The sequence below is a fragment of the Aristolochia californica genome, unplaced genomic scaffold (assembly GCF_029961685.1).
Source record: "Aristolochia californica isolate CCGP_79_NKW_82.1479 unplaced genomic scaffold, dmAriCali1.0.hap1 SCAF_6, whole genome shotgun sequence".
NCBI classification, from domain to species: Eukaryota; Viridiplantae; Streptophyta; class Magnoliopsida; order Piperales; family Aristolochiaceae; genus Aristolochia; species Aristolochia californica.
In genome coordinates this window covers 42,187,696-42,207,346 of record NW_027182257.1, presented here as the reverse complement: position 1 = coordinate 42,207,346, position 19,651 = coordinate 42,187,696, and the positions used below count along the sequence as shown (strand labels likewise).

General features: G+C 37.7%; 1 protein-coding gene across 3 annotated transcripts; it reads right to left on the bottom strand.

Moving 5' to 3' along the window:
- Positions 1 to 2,213: 2,213 nt before the first annotated feature.
- Positions 2,214 to 19,462, bottom strand: LOC137934013 (E3 ubiquitin protein ligase DRIP2-like). 3 transcript variants are annotated; one of them, XM_068778193.1, is made up of 8 exons: positions 18,982 to 19,462; positions 14,288 to 14,387; positions 10,905 to 11,238; positions 10,131 to 10,143; positions 9,731 to 9,875; positions 8,953 to 9,003; positions 3,443 to 3,515; positions 2,214 to 2,675 (listed from the first exon to the last, which is right to left on the bottom strand). In XM_068778193.1, exons 1-8 carry the CDS (start codon positions 19,094 to 19,096, stop codon positions 2,505 to 2,507), a joined length of 1,002 nt encoding a protein of 333 aa, XP_068634294.1. In that variant the 5' UTR covers positions 19,097 to 19,462; the 3' UTR covers positions 2,214 to 2,504. The 3 variants fall into 3 exon arrangements, with proteins under 3 accessions (XP_068634294.1, XP_068634292.1, XP_068634293.1); XM_068778191.1 differs by having other exon boundaries at positions 9,731 to 10,143; XM_068778192.1 differs by lacking the exon at positions 14,288 to 14,387 and having other exon boundaries at positions 9,731 to 10,143; positions 18,982 to 19,083.
- Between the last annotated feature and the right edge of the window lie 189 nt (positions 19,463 to 19,651).

The window sequence follows — 19,651 nt, the reverse complement described above, 5'->3', positions numbered from 1 at the left end:
AATTGAAAAGATATTTTAGTAGAAATACGTTTCCAGAGACTAGTTTTTTCAATAAATGTTGAAAAAACATTTTTAATAGAAATATAGGGACCATTAGTGCCTCGTATTTTTTCAAAATATTTTTCTAATTATAAATTCTTTTTAAAAAATCTTATAATTTTTCAAGTAAGATTTTCTTGCCAAGATGGCTTAGAAAACCATATAGAAAAATTTTGAATAAGTATTTGACAGTTGATAATATAATACTTTGAGCATGAGGCAATTTTCATAGTAATTTTGTCTTTGACATTTTATGTGATTAAAATTTTATCGATAAGTATAATAATATATTAGATTAATTATTAATTTTTATTTATTTCCTTAGAAAAGGCAATAAGAGGTCCATTTAATTTTCCTAAGAAAAATTTAAAATATTTCTTGTAATTTTCTAGTAAGTATGTAATAGTAATATGATTTTATTTAAAGAATTTATAGTTTTTATTTGGGTGATTGTAAATTGATATTGATATTTTATTTAATTTTGTTGTGTTTGATTATTGTGTGGAGTTTATTTATAATGTTATGCAGTGTATGGAGTGTTTAGATTATTTTATGGAGTGTATAAACAATTTCATGAAGTGTTTATGGAATGTATAGACAATTTTATGGAGTGTTTATGGAGTGTTTATGCAGGTATTATGTATATTGATTATGCCCAATTTTAAGTAAAGGTCATGCCGAATTTTATACAAGTATTATATATATAGATTATGCTCAATTTTAAGTAGAGGTTATGCCCAATCTTATACACATACTATATATATAAGTTATGCCCAATTTTATGTAGAGGTCATGCCAATTTTATATAAAATGTATGCATAATTTTATATACATTTTATTCGATATATATTTTTTGAAAAGTTTTAAATGTATGTTGAGGCTCAAGCTCGGCTCGAAGCTCGGCTCGAACTCGTTGGGCTCGAGCTCGATAACAATTTTAGGCTCGAGACGAGGCTCAGCTCGAAGCTCGGCTCGAAATATTTAAATCAAGCTCGACTCGAACATAGGCAGGTTCGGGCTCGGCTCGGCTCGATGCCACCCCTACTCATCCACCTGCAGACAATCATAAACAAAAAGCAAGACTAGAAAAATGGAAAATCAAGATTTGGGAACAATACATAAAGTTCCAAACCTACCAGTATTGCTCCAGTTTTATCCATTTTCACCCCAATTTCCTCCAGCCCCAAATTCTGTAAATGATGAGAAACCACACAGTTATCATCTGATCTGATCCATGCTTTAACAATTCCCGAAGAGACAAAGATTTGTGAAGTTAAACTGAAAAGAGTCGGTGAAACTGATCCCCTCAGATACTATAGTCATATAGAGGGTATTAGTAAATAAATCCAACCATCGTCAATTCAGTAACAATTTCTACGTATACTACAAGTGCCATCCTTGTCTTTCAGATTCACTGACGCTACATCAAGAATTAACCAGCCAGAAAATGGAAGCTCACAAACAGCTACTAAACCACCATAGTTGGCAGCGAAACGGGAGGCACGAACCCCTCCACTTCCTGCTCCAATGGTGAAAAGATCGAAATGTAGCCTTGAGGTTCAGCACCATTTTCACTCACTGCCCGAGTAGTGTAACGGGCGCAAGTTGAATATAGCTGCTTCTGCGAAGGAAACTTTGATGTTCTGGCAAGTGAAAGATGAAAGGATTTAGCAAGAGGGCTTGAAGAGAAAGAGACAGGGAACCTCCTATAGAGGGTTTGGAGGGCTGTGGACGAAAGGGTAGCCTTGGGAGCAGCTCCAAGAGATGTGCCCATGGCGAGTTGATCCCCGCACTCCTACAGTAGAGAACTGGAACTCTGACAAGAATCCTGCGCGGTGCAGAAATCAGATATTGCATTGTATTGGCAAAGCGGTTCAGTAACGCTGTCGATTTGTAGCGTGATTACAGAAATTATAGAAAAATGTGTATACAAAAAAAAATTGTTTGAAGAATTTTTAATAGTTCCGGACTTTTAAGAGATCACTTCTTCTTGTCCCCTACAAGCTGAAGATAAAAATAAACTTCCCATTCTTCCAATTGAAAACTATAGCAAGAATAACTCAGGAAGGTAAACATTTCTTGTTCCCAGACTAAAACAGGAGATTATCCCCACCATTTTTTTCTGTGGTTTTAGTGATAGACAAAACGTAAATGGAGGCTAAAAGATATGTGGATAAAACAATATACTCCGTGAAATTGCTATTATTTTAGATAACCCAACACAGACCCCGCCTGTAAAGCCTCTCCAGTGAGTTCAAACACTAGAAAATAAGTAGATGATACAAGTACAAGTACACTAGAATACATGAGATCCCAGATACATATCTCCTGCATGGCTTGCAGGTATTGCTCTGCTTAAGAAGATCAAGACAGACTGGCCTTTGTGAGCTGACAGGTGCTCGAGAGTAGCTTTTTGTCGACTGATTCATTTCATGAACAGGGAGGTGGTCAGCATTCGTAGTATTTTATGGGACTGGAGACTTCCGTGAGTAGGAGAGCACCATCACAAATTCTTTCGCAGATGTGCCCACTGCAGCTGCCACTCGTTGTGATGTAGATGCCCTTAGCCATAGCTCTATTACAGTGTGGAGGGTCATGCTGGGAACCACTCGCTCACCTCGGCAGCTGAGCTCCACCTAGAACACGAAGTGATCAATGAATCAGAACTGTCCAAAACAGCAGCAAACACATACCAGTGTTTTTGGAAAAATGTTGGGTCCAAATGACCACGAATCAGATACATGGAGAGCTAACGAAGATGAAACCTCTAGGACAGTGCAATGAAGCACGCAGTCGTAGATCTTGCCCCTACTGCCTAGAGGACCTGCGTTGTTCACTATTTCTATAAATTCTTAAGCAATACCAGAAACAGCTTCAGAAGAAGGACCTGCTAAAGGCTACAGTCATATATTGAGCATATTATACGTGCAACTCCATTTCCCAACAACAATAACACTGGTCTTAACTTCTTCTTTTTTCCTTTGATATGTAAAAAGTTATTCATCAACATCAAAGCCTTATCCGAGCTATGTTCTCCAGGGACTGCCCATAGGTACTGCATATTGACCAATAATATCATGTTTCACCCCGGTCAATACAAAGTGAGTCAGATGGTATACAAAAAACCGATACATATCGAAAACCAACATGCCCACCCTCGATGTTCTCCTCTCTACTGAGTTTGGACTCATGTTTCAATGAAACTGGCAAAGAAAATTCGCATGAGGAGCAACATGCCACTAAACATGAAGATTAAAAATTAACAATGTCAATGCTAGGACATAGGTATTGGAATCGAAAAGCAATAAATTCATAGAGGAATATTTTAGCACATTTTGACATCATCAATTCTAAAGGGTCATATTTCATGAATATATGCTCAAAGAAGAGAACAGAAACTTACCTCAACCTCACTTGTAAGATCAAGCTTTTGCATGAGGTACTTTTGTATACAAGAAACAGGTAAATCTCCATCTCTAGAACAAAAAGGAAATGAAATATAACATAAGAAGTCAAAACCAATAACACATTGAGAAAAATTACCATACTAATACAACATCAGTTTTGTCCTTTTGTCACAACATTTCAAGCACTAAAAGAGAGTTAAAAATGTGAGAGAAAGAAAGGTCATATTTGCGATGTATCATTCAACATAGGGAGCAGTGCTACAGAGGTTAATCAAATTTACTACTTTGACGGCAGTGCATCCATAGTTAGAAACTCAAATTTCTGGCAATTTATTTTCTCTGTGTTAAAGATGCAATAATGTTATGGCATTATAGACCAGGCCATCCAAATTTCTTATATTTGAGTAAGTTAATTCCTTCACTTTTCAAAAATAAAAATATTTCTTTTTTCCGATCGTGAAATTTGTCAACTTGCCAAATATCACCTTGCCACCTTTCTTTCTCAGCCTTACAAACAATCCTAATCTTTTTTTCTCATACATAATCACGTTTGGAGGCATCAAGAGTGAAATTTTTAACAAGGACATGATGGTTCATCACATTCATAGATGATCATACTCGGGTTTGTTGGGTGTATTTTTTGAAAAAAAAAATCCGAGGTTGCCAAGGTATTTCAAAACTTCTACACTATGATTGAAACCCAATTCTATACCAAAATTCAAATCCGAAGAATAGATAATGGTATAGAGTACTTCAGTTCCATTCTTGGCCAATTTATCATGGAAAAGGGTATTGTACACCAAACAACTTGTGTCAACACACCTCAACAAAATGGTGTTGCTAGACACAATAAGAGACACCTTTTAACGGTAACTCGGGCAATCATGTTTACCACTGGGGTTCCTAAACACTTCTAGGGAGAAGCCATTCTTAATGCATGTTACCTCATCAATTGAATGTCATCCCTAGTATGTCAGTTTCAAAAACCTCTCAACATTTTGTTGGAGACCTAGCCTCGTGCACAATTCTTCATAATCTATCTCCCAAGGTGTTTGGTTGTGTTGTGTTTGTTGATGTTCACAGTCATACCCATAGTAATCTTGACCCAAAAGCTCATACTCACCAACTCAAAAGGGATATAAGTGTTTTGATCTTACCACCAACCAGGTCTATGTGAGTATGGATGTCACTTTGTTTGAACATCAATCTTTTTTCCTCCAAACTTCTCTTCAAGGGGAGAATCATTTGGACAAAAAAAGTTTTGAGATACAGTTGTCCCCTTGCATATCTCTTCAGTTACCTCTTGTCTAGAAATAACCACTTCGTCTCCTCAACCATAGATTTTTCCTACCACAGATTCCCACAAATAGATTGTCAAGATTCAATTCCGAGCACATCAGGTAATTCAGATTCTTCCTTGTGTCTAGAATCTTGTAATTTTCAAGACTTTAATGTCTCCGTTGCTCATAAAAAAAGGCATAAGGTCTTGTAGAAATCATCCTATATCTCACTTTGTATCATATCATAGATTGTCCTCGAGCTTTAGAGTCTTTGTTTCTAACTTGTCAAAAACAAAAATTCCTAAGTCTATACAGGAAGCTCTTGTTGTTCCCGAGTGGAAAGAGGTTGTTCTTGAGGAGATGAAGGCATAAGAGAATAATCAAACTTGGGAATTGGTATGTCTTCCCAAAAGGAAAGAGTCCAGTTGGTTGTAAGTGGATATTCACAATGAAATAAAAGGCAAATGGGTCAATAGAAAGGTACAAAGCAAGGCTGGTAGCAAAGGGATAAATACTCAGACGTATGAAATAGATTATCAGGAGACCTTTGTTGAGTACTGTGGAGTCTAGTCCACACCGCTCGAGCAGATGCAAGTCAGAGAGATATGAGCCAACGGGGGACATGGAGGGCATTTTGCATTTCCTTTTGTGTTCTGGCGTGTGCTGCACTCAAGGAGAAATTAAGTCTCCCTTTTGCTGATTTTTTATCTCTCTCGGGACTTACAAAAACAAAGGAACTCTCTCAGGACTTACATAAACAAAGGAACTCTCTCAGGACTTCAGGATTTGCGTCATTGTGTGTGGCGCCGTTAGATACAGAGTGAAGCTCTCGGGACTTCGACGCTGCTGCCGGAAGAGAGAAGGTTTGGACTCGTCGTTGCTGAAATAGAGAGAAGCTCGGGACTCGGCGCCGTGAGATACAGAGAGAACTCTCGAGGGGACTCATCACTGCGGGAAACAGTGAGAAGACACTGTTGGGACTCTTGACGCTAGTCTGAGAAACAGAGAGAAGGCTTGGGGGACTCGTCGCAGCGGAACAAAGAGAAGACTGTTGGACTCTCGTCACTGCGGGAAACAGAGTGAATAGTAGTCATCCCCACTATTGTATTGTGACTCCTCAAGTAATAAAAATCCTCTACAGCTCCCGTGGATGTAGGAAATTTGCCGAACCACGTAAATCTTTATGTCGAGTGTGATTGCTTGTCTCTTTCGCGTTTACATTTTACTTTATTGTCATCGTTTTTCACAACAACCTTCGCTCCTGTTGCGAAAATGAATAGTGTCAAAATCCTATTATCTTTTGCAGCTATTGTGGATTGGTCATTGGAGCAGTTGGATGTGAAGAATGTTTTCCTCAATATTAAATTGGAAGAGGCAGGGTATATGCATCTACTTCCAGGATTTGAAAGCTTACTTGGCGCAAATAAAGTATGTAAATTCAAGAGGTAACCCTATGTCTTAAGCACTCTACTAAAGCATGGTTTGATCGGTTCTCTAAAGCTATAAAAAAATTTGGGTCCCTTCAAAGCCAAGCAGATCACACTATGTTTTTTAAACAAACTAATGGTGGAAAGATAGTCATACTTACTGTGTATGTGGATGATATTTTCCTAACAGGTGATGATCTTATTGAACAGGGAAGCTCAAGACTTTTTTGGCCAAAGAATTTGAAATTAAAGATCTTGGATCTTTGAGGTATTTCTTGGGCATGGAGGTGGCAAGAACTAAGGAAGGAATCTGGGTGTCTCAAAGAAAATATATCTTAGATCTTCCCAATGAAACTAGTATTCTAGGGTGCAAGCTAGCAGAAACACCCATGTATGCAAATTGCAAGTTGAATGCAAATGTTGGTCTTGAGGTAGATAAGGGATAGTATCAATGATTAGCTGGAAAATTGATTTACTTATCCCATACCCGACCTGACATTGCTTTTGCAATGAGTGTTGTGAGTCAATTCATGCACTTCCCTCGTGAGGAGCACTTAATGCAGTTAATGGGATTCTCAAATATCTTAAATGGATTCAAGGAAACGTATTATTGTTCAAGAAGAGTGATAATGTATGTGTTGAAGCATTTAATGATGATGGCTGGGTTGGAAGTATAAATGATAGGAGGTCTACATCTAGATGGTGCACCTTTATAGGAGGAAATCTAGTGACTTAGAGAAGCAAAAAGTCGAATGTGGTAGCTAGAAGCAGTGCTGAAGTTGAGGTCCAAGCTATTGCAAAAGGGATATGTGAGCATCTATGGATAAAACAGCTTTTAAGTGAGTTAAAGATTGTGTTCAACCAACCTATGAAGTTATGCTCATATAGTAAGGCCGCTATTAGTATTTCCCATAATCCAGTATAACACGACAGAACAAAGCACATTCAGATCAATCGGCATTATATCAAAGATAGGCTAGATGAAGGAATATTATGTATTTTGTTTATTCCTACCAAACAACAGGTGGCAGATATCTTCACGAAGAGTCTTCAATCAAAGTAGTTTGACTTTCTAATTGGAAAGTTGGGAATGCTCAACATTTATAAATCATTCTCTTATTTTCCAGATTCATTATATATTGAAATATTTTCATATTCATTCTCCTATGTTGTATATATTGTAGCCATTGTAGTTATGAATATATGAATGAAAATTGAAAAAGAAGTTTTCAGTTTTCATTTTTGTCAGTAGCAACAATAACTACAACGCAGATCTCATATGAAATGTAAATACATAGCAGATATCAATGCCAAATTGGATACCTATCTGATCATCAGATCAAATAGAAAATAAAAATGTTGGATCGAGAAATACAAGATTAAAAGAATGAAAAATGCCATAATAACGGAAAAATGAAGAAATAAAACGAAATAGTAAAAAACAAAATCATATCTTACAGAACCAGCTCAATAGGATGCTTACAGAATCTAAATGTTGGGTTAATCAAAAAATAAAAACAAAAACCCATTTCAACCATCTATGCTCTGAGGTATATGATATTTCAGGTCCTGCCAACGAGGCATGGTGGTTTTAAGATCCACATGAAGCTTTATCTGAAGCTGTGGCAAAAGACAACAAGGGTTCAAGGAATGAGAGAGAAATACTACCAGTGAGCTCCTTCATAGGCTCTGCCACCATGCCATCGGTGCAGGGTTCTTTCAGGACCAAGCCAGCTCCAGGGAAGCACATCCAGGACTGATCACTTCATAGTTCTTCTAGAACGGGTCTCCACCAGTTCCAAGAGTTGGCTCACATCAGTTCCAGCTCCTCTTCAAACCAGCCGGGATCATGGGAAACGCAATCTCTCAAAGAAAATTATGCTGCGATTGTTGGAGGTGCCTCTTGTGCGTGAAAATTGGAAAGGAAGAGAGACACACAGCATTTGAATGTAACGAGTATGTAGACGGAATCCACAGAGGTGAATTTTGATTTCTGTGTTGTTGATGGCCAAAGATGCCATGTCCAAATATACCATAGGAGCGCCAGAGAAAAAAATGAAAGGAATGGAGAAAGAAGGGAGAAAGTGAAGAATGATGGAATGCCTGATTCTGGTGCTGTTCAGCAGAGAGAAATTCTACTGTTTAAAGTTTAAACAGCAGAGAGAATATAAAAGAGGGGTGAAAATGAAATGTGTCGGGGACTGAAGGAAATTTTTTTATGGATTGAAGTGAGGTTCCAAATCCGGACCTCTTCATTCCAATTCCAGATCCAGAACCATTTACTTCGGATCCGGATATCCGTTTAAGATCCACAAGGTAAAAAATTTTGGAATCTATCCGACCATTTGGATCCAGATCCATTAACAGCCCTATCCCCAGGTATACTGTCAGTTCATTGGGTATACACAACGTCCTTTTTTTTTTAAGAAGAAGAAGTACAGAATTTTTTGTTTAATACTTCTTGCACTTTATGTTATTCCTCTCTGACAAAACTAAACAACTTCTAGTAAAATAATAATATCAATAAATAAGTAGAACTTTCCACAGATAGCTGTGAAGAGGCTTTTGAGAAGATGAAGCTAAAAGACTCAACTTATTAAAACAAAAAAAAAGGTGCAAATGCCACTAAAGTGCATTAAACAAGAATGAAACATTTGAATAATTAACAACAAAAGAAATAGAATTAATAAAGTGATATATACCAGACAGCTGTTCGATATATAATGATGGCCAACTATCATGAAAGTGTTTTAACTTGACAACAGATAACCAAAACAAAAGGGGGAAAGAAAAACTTACTTTATCCTCAAGTAAGACGAAGAAATTTGAGGTAATTGTGCATCCCCTTCCCTGAAAAAAAGTATAAACAATGAGAGAGATGATAGAAAACTTTTTAGCACCTAGATGAATTTAACAAATACTTGAGAGAATAATATAATCATAAAGTAATACAACATATAACGACTTCGAGACCTTTGAGGCAACTTTTACCACAGAAATTAAAATACAGAGACACCTCTGCAAGTCAAAATATTTCCATAGAAGGCAGCCTTAGCCAATTGTAACATGATACTTGATACCACATTTACTTATCGAATCAATATACACACATCCAAAAAACCCTTCTCAGAGGATCTACTTCAAGTGAAACAGAACAAAGAAGATTAGACATGTGTAAGTTGTCCTAGATCCCAATAGAAGTTCAAAGCTTGTCCTAGATCCCAATAGAGGTTCAAAGCATGGAAGGCCCATAATCATAAAAATCCTCACTGCCAGGAAATGAATCTACCCTTAAAGACATTCATCTTGAATATTTTTGTCAAGTCAGCTATGCATGCATTGGTTGTATACACATGCAACATAAAACAGTTGATTTCCCTTGGAACATGTCAACTCATGTGGTTGGTTCTGTGCAAGTAGGTCCTCCCAGAGTCATGACAATGAGGTTCTGAGTATACATGTGTCTACTTGTCCATTAGTTTATCTAGATGTCTGTTATTGAATCTGGTTGCATGAATCATGCATGACTACCACCAGTAGAGGAAAGCAATTAGATACATCTAACATAGACCCTTACTGGTGATTTGAAGCCACCAGCGAACACCAAATAGCACTAGTTCTTCTTTCACATTGAACACCTATAGAATTGAGAAGTGCTTGAGGGGAGCTCAATGCTCTTGAAGCAGCTGCCTTTTTCCTGAATCTTCTAGCTTTCATCAATCCTGAAGAGGCACGAAGACCATCATTATTGCCATCCTGGACTTTTGATTTATGCTCCTTCTTGGTTTTATGACTATGTTTTGCATTTTCAGGACCATGAGATTGCTCTGACTTGACATGAGAATTAGACTTAAAAGATTTTGTCCTATTTGCAGCTTCAACCAGACAATTTAAGGGTTTCCAAAGGTCAACTTTAGGTGGCCAAGATTCCCCACCATTATCAGATTCCCTATTCAAAGTGTGGTTCGATGGCTCACCAGTGGATGAATTCTGCAAAAGAAAAGTCAATGAAGGAGAATAATTATAAAATAAATAAATAAACAATAATTGTCAGAGACAATAAGCTGTATTAAATTTTTTTCTTCATCTGGCTTATAGTCATTTCAACTAAGTAAACAGATTGCAAATATTGAAACCCAATTGTGCTGTCAGTTCTGGAGCTCCTATTGCTAGGATAGCCAGTAGCAACAACATATAAGGCAGAGTACATAGTCAATACAGATCCAAAAGCACCATTTCAAAAAAAAAAAAAATGCAGATCCAAAGGTAAGGAGACTTGGTCACAAAACTCTACAAAACAATAACTCAAAGAGTGCAATATATTCATCAGTTCAACATGCACTACTATAAACATCTACAACAGTCACATGTATGGATGCTAAGACTACAAGTACCCCCCCAACAATCTTTTTTCTTGAGAAGCCTAGTACCATTAATAGTACAAATATAAGACAAGCATATCTGGAATGGGTGTTTATCATTGATTGATCGAGGTTACATGATTATACCACTTTAAAAGGGCTAATGTAGAAAAGCTTACGTAAGAAACAACAAAAGGCAGCTACAACAGATAACCTTGAAATATGAACTTTGTCTTTAATAATATTCACACCATACTCAAAAAAAAAAACCACCAGATAACCTTGAAATAGAATTTGCTTATTAAATATGCTCAAGTTTCTTTTTTGCATTTTTCTTTTAACAGCAACCTATTCTCGAGTCAGATATGTGTGACTGTGACTGTCATTTACCTGTCTTTTATTCTGTGAAATGTTATTTTGATATTCAGGTGAACTAGAGCTCTCTGGCCGGTCATCTCCAGTATCTTCCTCCTTTTTAAAGGAGCCGTTGATGGCAAAGCCTGAATTCTTTGAAGTAGCAGCCCTCCTTGCAACCGCTTTGGTTCTCCTCCCAGTCAAACCTGACTGGGTTGATACTCGCGGTGTACTCACCACCAAAGAAGAGAGTGATCTTTCCTTTCTTCTAGCAGGTAAGACAACAGGAAGTACAGCTTCTGGGGCTTTCACCTTTCTTCTCTTCAAAGGAAAAATTTTAGCTCTTACATCTTGCAAATTGTGATCCGGCCTGCAAACGCAATAAAAATTGTGCATTAAAATATGGCACGAAAATGCTAACTTACTAATCATTACTTGATCTCTCATGTATAATACAGAGCCATACCGCTTTAGTTTCCCATTCTTACAATTTTACAGTTAGTAAATGTGTTCTGTAAATATACTGTACAGACTTCTTTGACAGTTACATGCGCTTTCTTTTGCCGTAGTCATGGAGAAACCAATAAAAATTTGACTATAGGCCAGTAAAATCCATTCAGAGGATCAAATCATTTTTGTCTGAAATGACTATCCAAATATTTTTCTGTTGTTTCTAAAGAATCAGAAAAATCTAAAGCGAGATTGAAATATTTTGAATTAGAAAATGAATTAGAAGAGTGGAAGAGGAAGAGGAAGATGTACAAGCACGAATCAGAGAGTCCGAGGAGAAAAGGACGATATGAGCAGGACCAGAGCATCATAGACAAGCATATCATAATGAGTTTTTTTTTTCTTGAAATAGTTGTCATTTCATAGACAGAGGTTATCATAAGTGTCAAATTTGAAAAAATATAAGGAAGCTGCAAATATTGTTGGGGAAACTCTTGGCTGCCATCTTTTCAGTGGCACAAAATAAGGGTAGGGTTATAATTCCTTCCTCTAGCTTTTATATTGGGATGCTGCTTCTCCAGTTAGCATGAAGACACTAGACTACTGCTTCCTATTATGCTTTATGGCTTGCATGTGACTCATCAATTCGGCTACAACAGCAATATCCTGGAGTATTCCTGCTTCTCCGTAGATCCCCTACTGCATTGGATAAGGCTGATGGTAAGATTCTTACCATTGATGTACTCAATAGGAAGGATCTGTAACATCAAACAACTTACTAGCAAATTGTGTAATGCTGCAGAGAGACATTTATTCACATTCCCTTCACCTTCCAGATTTAGGTTGTCTTGCTATGTGACTTCAGCACTCAAAGCTTCTTCCCCATATCCTCTTCTTACATCTTTGATCAACTTGCCTTGATCCCTCTTGACAAATCAGGAAAGGCTCTTTGGGAGGTTGTTTTTGAAGTTTTCACCTCATACATGTTTGGAAAGACCATAATAGATGAACTTTTGAGTAAAGAATTCACTCAATAGACTACTCAACATGTTGCTGACCCCACTGGATCCTGGCCAATAAGCTTCCTCGGCTCGACCAGATTCCTAGTTTTATAATCAGAAAAATTGGAGGGTGAGCTCCCTGAACAAGTCAAAGATGGAAACTTCTTGGTCTAAATTGCAGCTACACTAGCTCATCCTCAATTTTAATGGAAGCTATAGAGGAAATTTAGGGCCTGCTAGGGAGGTAGCACCCATCAGGATGATGGGAGAATGTATATACTGTACTGTGTTCAATCTACACTAGCTCAACCTCAATTTTAATGGAAGCTATAGAGGAAATTCAGGGCCTGCTAGGGAGGTAGCACCCATCAGGATGATGGGAGAATGTATATACTGTACTGTGTTCAATTTAATCACTTGAGAGCCTATTGAAACAGAAATTGGGGCCCCTTATCATAGCCCCATATTGTACTAAGATTCATGGAACATCTTCTTATTAAAGGTGACTTTCAGGAGGTTATAAGCTGGAAGTCTGAAAATGAGAATCTATTTGGTGTTTCCTTCAGGTTTATTGTGAAATTGTAGACCTCTGCAAACACTTGATCATTTATTGGATTCATACCCCGAGCACTGATAGCTTGGCTAATTCTGTGGCAAGGAATGGAGCATCTTCACAACAACTTGCTGTTGGAAAAACCATTCCCAATGCTCAATCTCATTCTGGAAAATCTACTCCTCTCTCTGAAGGGTTAGGAACCTTTTTCTTCTCTTAAAATCTCATTTCTCACTATTTAAATAGAAAAGGCTAATAACTTGCAGAAACAATATTCATGTTTGATGATTTGCTGAAGAAAGGGATCAACTGATCCACTACTTTCTGCACTTTTCAAGGACAAATAGAAGAGACTATTCATCATCTTTTACCCCATCGTAAAACTTCACAGGAAGTGTGGTCCACCTTTCCTCCTCCAGTTCAACAGACAATGGTTTTATTCAAGGATTTTATGGAGTGATATACTTTTCATAGAATTCCTAGTTAGGGAACACTCCTATGGCAAGCATGTTTAGCTTACAGTCCTTGGTTTCTTTGGAGGGGAAGGAACCATAGGCATTTCAAACAGCACAATTGGACAGTGTAAAGACTAACCGACAGCATTAAACTCAGTTCTTCACTGAATATGTTCTCAAGAGGATTTCAAAGAATTCAGTGGAATTATAAAACCTGGATTTTTATGGATGTTCTGTTGGTAATCGTGATGCTGGATTTGGTGGTGTGTTTTGAAAGGATGATATATCAATCGCTCTTTCTTTTGCAGGACCTTTGGGTGTCTCAGATTCAACAACAGTAGAGCTTCAAGTGCTCCTTCATGGTCGAAGGATATTTGGTGTTCAGTCCAAGGGATCTCTTTGAATGGAAGGTGATTCAAAGTAAGTCACCACATGGCATTTGGGGAATGCAATACTTCCTTGGAAGTATTGGAATGCATTCCATGAGATTCAGGACATTTCTAGGAGAATTGCAGCAAAATCATGTTACTAACTCATTCATTAAAGGTGTGGGTCTCCACTCTCTCATTGTAAAGGCCCCTCCTTCCTAGAGTTGTAGCTGGATTTAGCTGTTCCTTTGGTTAAAACAATCAACGTTTTAAAAATAATAATAATAGTAAGAAAATATAAAATAAAACAATTATACCTACTAGGAAGAGTCTAATGTGTTAGATAAATTTAACAAGCTCCACAAAAGTATACTTATTCCCAATGCAATGTTAATGGTTTAGTTGAACATAATAGCCTGGGTCATCATCTGATTTTTACTATGAGAACAAGAAGCAGTCAAAACAACGATGATGACAATGATCATAAAGAAAATTACAATAACAAAAAACAATAATAAAAGTTTCCAACCAAATAAAATATACAGATTTTTAAAATTAGACAAAAAATTAGCATTGAAACAATGATGTTAACCTGAGTTTCTCCACTGGCAAACAACCAAGATCAATATTGCATATTGGGCAGCAATCTGCCTCTTCCTCAGTGAGTTTGTCGTATATACATTTTCTGCAGACTGGTTTATAATGTGAGAGAAAAACTGTGTCAGATTTTATCATTATTAGTTAAGAAACATAATGGATATGAAGATCCTTAAAAGAAAAGAAAAAACAAGCTCTAGCAGGGAAAGAAAGCAGTAAGTGGAAAAAGGTTGAATAGATAATGAAAAGTAATGCATTTTAAAGAGAAAGAAACACATTTGGTAGATTGATTTAAACATGGGAGATAAAGGAATATGTTCAGAAAAACTTCAACACAGTGATAGGTTCCCCCAAGATGGACCTAACTAGAGAATGGTAAACCAAGGAGAACGATAATGTAGCCAAACCAGTGTTATAAAACCTAGACTGAACTAACAAATTGAACCGGGTTCAACCGGACCCATGCCTCTGTCCAGTTCATGACCTTTAGAAAACTAAGAAAAGAATTAAACAGGACCCACCCGGTTGAATCAGCAGGTTGGTTCAACCAGTGAACTGGCTGACTGGCCAGCCAGGTGACACCATGTGCAGCCCCGCACAACCGAAGACGGCTGAGGGGAAACAGGGGAGCCCTCCCTCTAATTTGAAATCAGAAAGGGGAGGAGCACCCAATCTCTCCACCTTTGATGGGAGGAGGAGAGGGGCGGCAGGCCCCCTGCCATCCCCTTCTCTTCATTTGTCTTTGTCGCTACAAACAGATGGAAAGAGGATGGTGGCCACCGCCCCTCTCCTCTTCCCGTTCCATACCAATGGGGAGGATCAGTGGCTCTCTCCCCACCATCTACGGTGAGGAGGATAGAGGTCCCTTCTCCCATAAGACTCGAAAGACCGCGGGGGCTGCAGATCGGGGGAGCCTTCTCTCCCCCCAATCCCTTCCTTTTATTTTTTTAAGTTTTATATAATTATGACATCATCACCAATTCAAATGGACCCAATCGCCTCACCAGTTCAGATTTATTGAGCCATGCATAGTTGAGGCAAGGCTCCAATGATGACATAAAGATAGCAGCCACTCCATTTTCTAAAATGAGATTGCCTCTACAGTAAATCTAAAGCATTTTGATAAATTGTGGAGAACTAATAAAGTTTGGAGTATTTTTTTGTAAACATGCTCCAACACCAACATCACATGGACAACATCAGCTATAAAAAGTTCTTATAAAGAAGCAGATTTTTTTTTTTTTTTTTTTTTGTAAAGAAGCAGAATATTAAAAGAATGGGATTCATGGAATCCACTCATAGAATCAGCAAGTTCTTTTCCTGATTTACTTTCCAAGTAGGGAGCCTCCCTCCAATCCCTTATTGCAAAGCAAGTGCTCCCTGATCTGTTTGTGTTCTTGTTGCAATAAGATAACACCCTTCTCGAAAAAAAAAAAAGAAAAACTCAGAGAATGTTAGTGAAACAGTGAAAAAAAATTAAGTAAATAAAACACCCAGTTAGTGTACCGTTGGGGCCAAAATTTTAAGCAAAAGAGAACTAGGACTCTTTTTAGGACAATCTCATCAAAGCTGAGGCAAGCCCTTCAAGATAAGCTGTTCCCACATTTTTTGCATCTGAGCACATGTAAACCATAATTACCCACTTCCTACAAGTAAATGAGATGAAGAAACAGTAGTCTCTAAAGTCCATTTTGAGTCCCCTCTTAAGGATCCAATTTAGGGCAGCATAAACTTTTTTATGCACGACCAAATCTCAGTTTCAGTATAGAAGGAATTTTAGTATCAGGGGCTAGAACCTCCGCAATTTCAATTTTCACACACTAGTCTACTACAGTGGATCAGATTGCCTATTTGCATAGTCATTTTTTTTTTAAATGTATAGTCATTCACCTCTATAGATTCAAAGGTTGCCTTGGCAATATTGATTTAGATAGTGAAAATAAAAAATTAGAGAAGGTATGAGGTAACTGACTGTTTAGGTGATCACTTAAGCTGTAAATAGTTGCTAAGGTTATAACATAAACCATAACTGATGAGCTATTGAACAACTATTAGTATGCTTAGCACATACTAATATATTTTGAGGAAAAGAAAAAAAATTATAAAGAATTAAGCTGCGGATTCAACAAACCATGGTTACATTTCTCCCTTAACTTGACTGAAGATTCACATTCAAAGTGTAGCACTACTCAAGATAAATAATGAACTGATCTTCCATTTTCAGAGGCCGGGATATTGAGATTAAAGTTCTTTGAACTTATTAATTGTGCATATAACCACCTAGCTTAGAACAATTAGAAAAGAAATATAACAAGTTCTACTTCCACTAGATTTATTACTTAAACGGCACCAACTCAAGATTTCTGAAGATACCAAACACGGAACCTCATCGAATAGATCACTCAAGTTAAAGATCAAATAATTAACATGCAACTTGTTACCATTTGGGCACTCTTCGTCTAGCAATAATTGACATCATCCACCAAGTCATCTGGCCAAGGCAGTGTCAGCCAAATTGGAAAGAAGGAATCACATCCTTGGTTCACTGGCTTTATCCCATAGAAGATGAAATACAAGAATCTCATAGAAGATGCAAGTCTGGAAGACAGATTGAATGGAATGATGCATTTTGGATATTTATATTATAACTGAAACTGAAGGGCACAGCCGACTTTTAGTTATAGTGTCATTCTAGCGAACCTAGTCAGAGTACCAATTTGATTTTCTTTCTGCCTTTATTGGAGTTTCATACTTTTGAGGATCCATGGAATAATTATTTTGCTATTTTCTCATTATCATCCTTGTTTAGTGAATCTTTTTCTTTTTTTCTTTTTTAATAGCATGACTGAAATTTTAAAAACATCCATTTCAATAAAAATAAATATATAAGTAAACCAAAACCAACACAAGCCTCTGTCGGTGTGAATAACAGAACACTGATTCTGCAGTCTCAAACTAAGTCCAAACAGCAGCATGCTCCATGGGACTCACAAGTTAAATATTGCTTCCAAGGGTGAAGCACTAAACAGACCCTGATAGTTAAAAACCTAATACTCTAAAAATGTCAAATGCGTCAGTTTTTTTATGAAACAGAGCTTGTTTGAATCACATAATAAGCAACGAGCCCCTTAAATACAAAAACTGAAATGACAAAACAACTTCCTTGAGAAGATAGGGAAGTTTATTCAGTAAAACTCAAAAAGATGGTTAGACTACTTCCTAATGTTTAACAGTTGGCAAAGGCACCATTCCAAGTTGTAAATTTTCCCCACTTACATTTGGAAAACAACAACAAATTCCCAACACAGTACTTTTGGGTTGCACTTCCAAGTGTGGAGCATGCAGTGTTTCATATTTGGCTTTTAAACTTATTATCGAATATAATAAGAATGGTTGAAATACACGAGCCTGAAGCTTGCCAACTAACACATGTCAGCAAGATGGAGAATCTCAGAATGGCTCATGTAACAAGCAAGACAACTGTTAACCATTGGTGTGTGTAAAGTGTAGCTTGCATTGAAAGATGTAAAACAATGAATTAATTGCTGAAACAACTAGTTCACCTCAGACCTAGAAACAGGCAAGTTGAATCATAGAGCATACGCGACCATGTATCTTTTTCCTATTTTACAATTTCTTTTTACCTGCTTAAACATCTCATTTTCACAATACAAACATAGCAGCAGAGGAATTGAATCAGTAGTAATGATCAAACGCTACCTCAGGGGCAAATCAGTTAGCTGCAAGTGGAAGAGGAAGTCACGGAATTCATTTGAAAACTGGCAAACAGCCTGAACTGGAGTAACAGAAAAAGAAAAGCCAGAATAGGAGTATAAAATAGCACGCGTTTATAGTTAGTTCAATAATAAACATGGGGTAGAAGATATAAGAAAGAGCCACCATGATAACTAAATAATAATAATTAAAAGTAATGTAACCCAAGCACAGAAGACCGTCAAAGATAAAAACGGAATAAAAAAAGGAGACTATTGACCATTAGCAGCAAAGTTGAAACTCCAATACAGAAGCACTCGGATCTGGCAAAAGTTCTATACCAGTAAAAGGAAAAGAAAAAAAATCTCATTTTCTCAAATTTCTCTTATAGCTGCAAGCGCCTAATATAAACTGGGAAAGGTCCACGTAGGAAGACTAGATAGTGCGAAGTACGAAGAGACCTGAATGCAAACAGAAAAATAACATTTAGGATACAGTAAAATAGCAGTACCTGATATGGTAGGAAATGGTAAGACGTTGAGTACGGAAAAGGAAATTAAACAGCGGAAATGGGATGATAAGTTTTCATTAGTGACCAAACTCAGAGAAGCTCAGGGAAAAAAGATAACGCTGAAGAATTATTCCAGAACCTTAAACTGAAAAAGCACATTCAAACGCTAACAGAACAACTAATCTCACGAATAAGAATCCAATTCAATAAGCAGAAAGACGCATTGCTATCTATTTCTACCGTGTTAAGCATCAGATCGACAGCATAAGAGTCCAACAGACATCAACATAAACGCGTACGACGTCAATAATCAAAATAGAGGCAAGAAACATGGTACGTTCATTTTCCAACGAGAAAAAACATCAATTGGAATCTGGGGTCAAAAATACGAAAAAAGTAACACTATCTTTGATGCCGACACCAATGTTAGAGATAAGAAACAAGAACATTGAGCTAAAACTTACACGTATGCAGACATTCGGATATGGTGGTAGCTTCTTTCAACAACTTATCGCAAAGGGGGCATGTCATGCATGCCACAAGCAACTCCCTCTTCAGTTTCACTACCTGGGTCGTCATATTTACCGACTCGAACGCAGCACCTCAACAGCCGTCGCCGCCCGGCATCTCAACAAACCGAGGAAATGGATCAACGCTCCCCCCCAGCAAGCTGCATTCGTTCCGAAAAACGTAAACGCCACGACTCGCGAAACCGCAGAGATTAACCAGACGAAACCATGAGAAAACACGGCCTTTCCACCTCTCACATGAACATACGCCGCCGCGATCCGTGAACAAAAAACAGATTTTGGCGTCCAATCAAGATCGGACGTGAAATATCCGCGAAGAACTGACGTGGGTTATGCGGGATTTGCAGGAAAGCGTCGTGGATTGATCTGGTCGAGGCTCGGATTCGAGAGATTGAACGAAACAACATGGACCAAGAGAAGCATTTTCCCTCTTACGAGAACTACGAGTTTCGGCTCCCAAGTGAATTAAGACAATTACATTGCACTAACGTACGCCGGATGCGTTACCAATTTCCACCCCCCTGCGGCATTTCGTTTTTTCCGCTCTGTATTTTTTAGCGTCCAGCAGCGTGCCGGGTTTCAGCACACGTGGAAAGAAAACGGA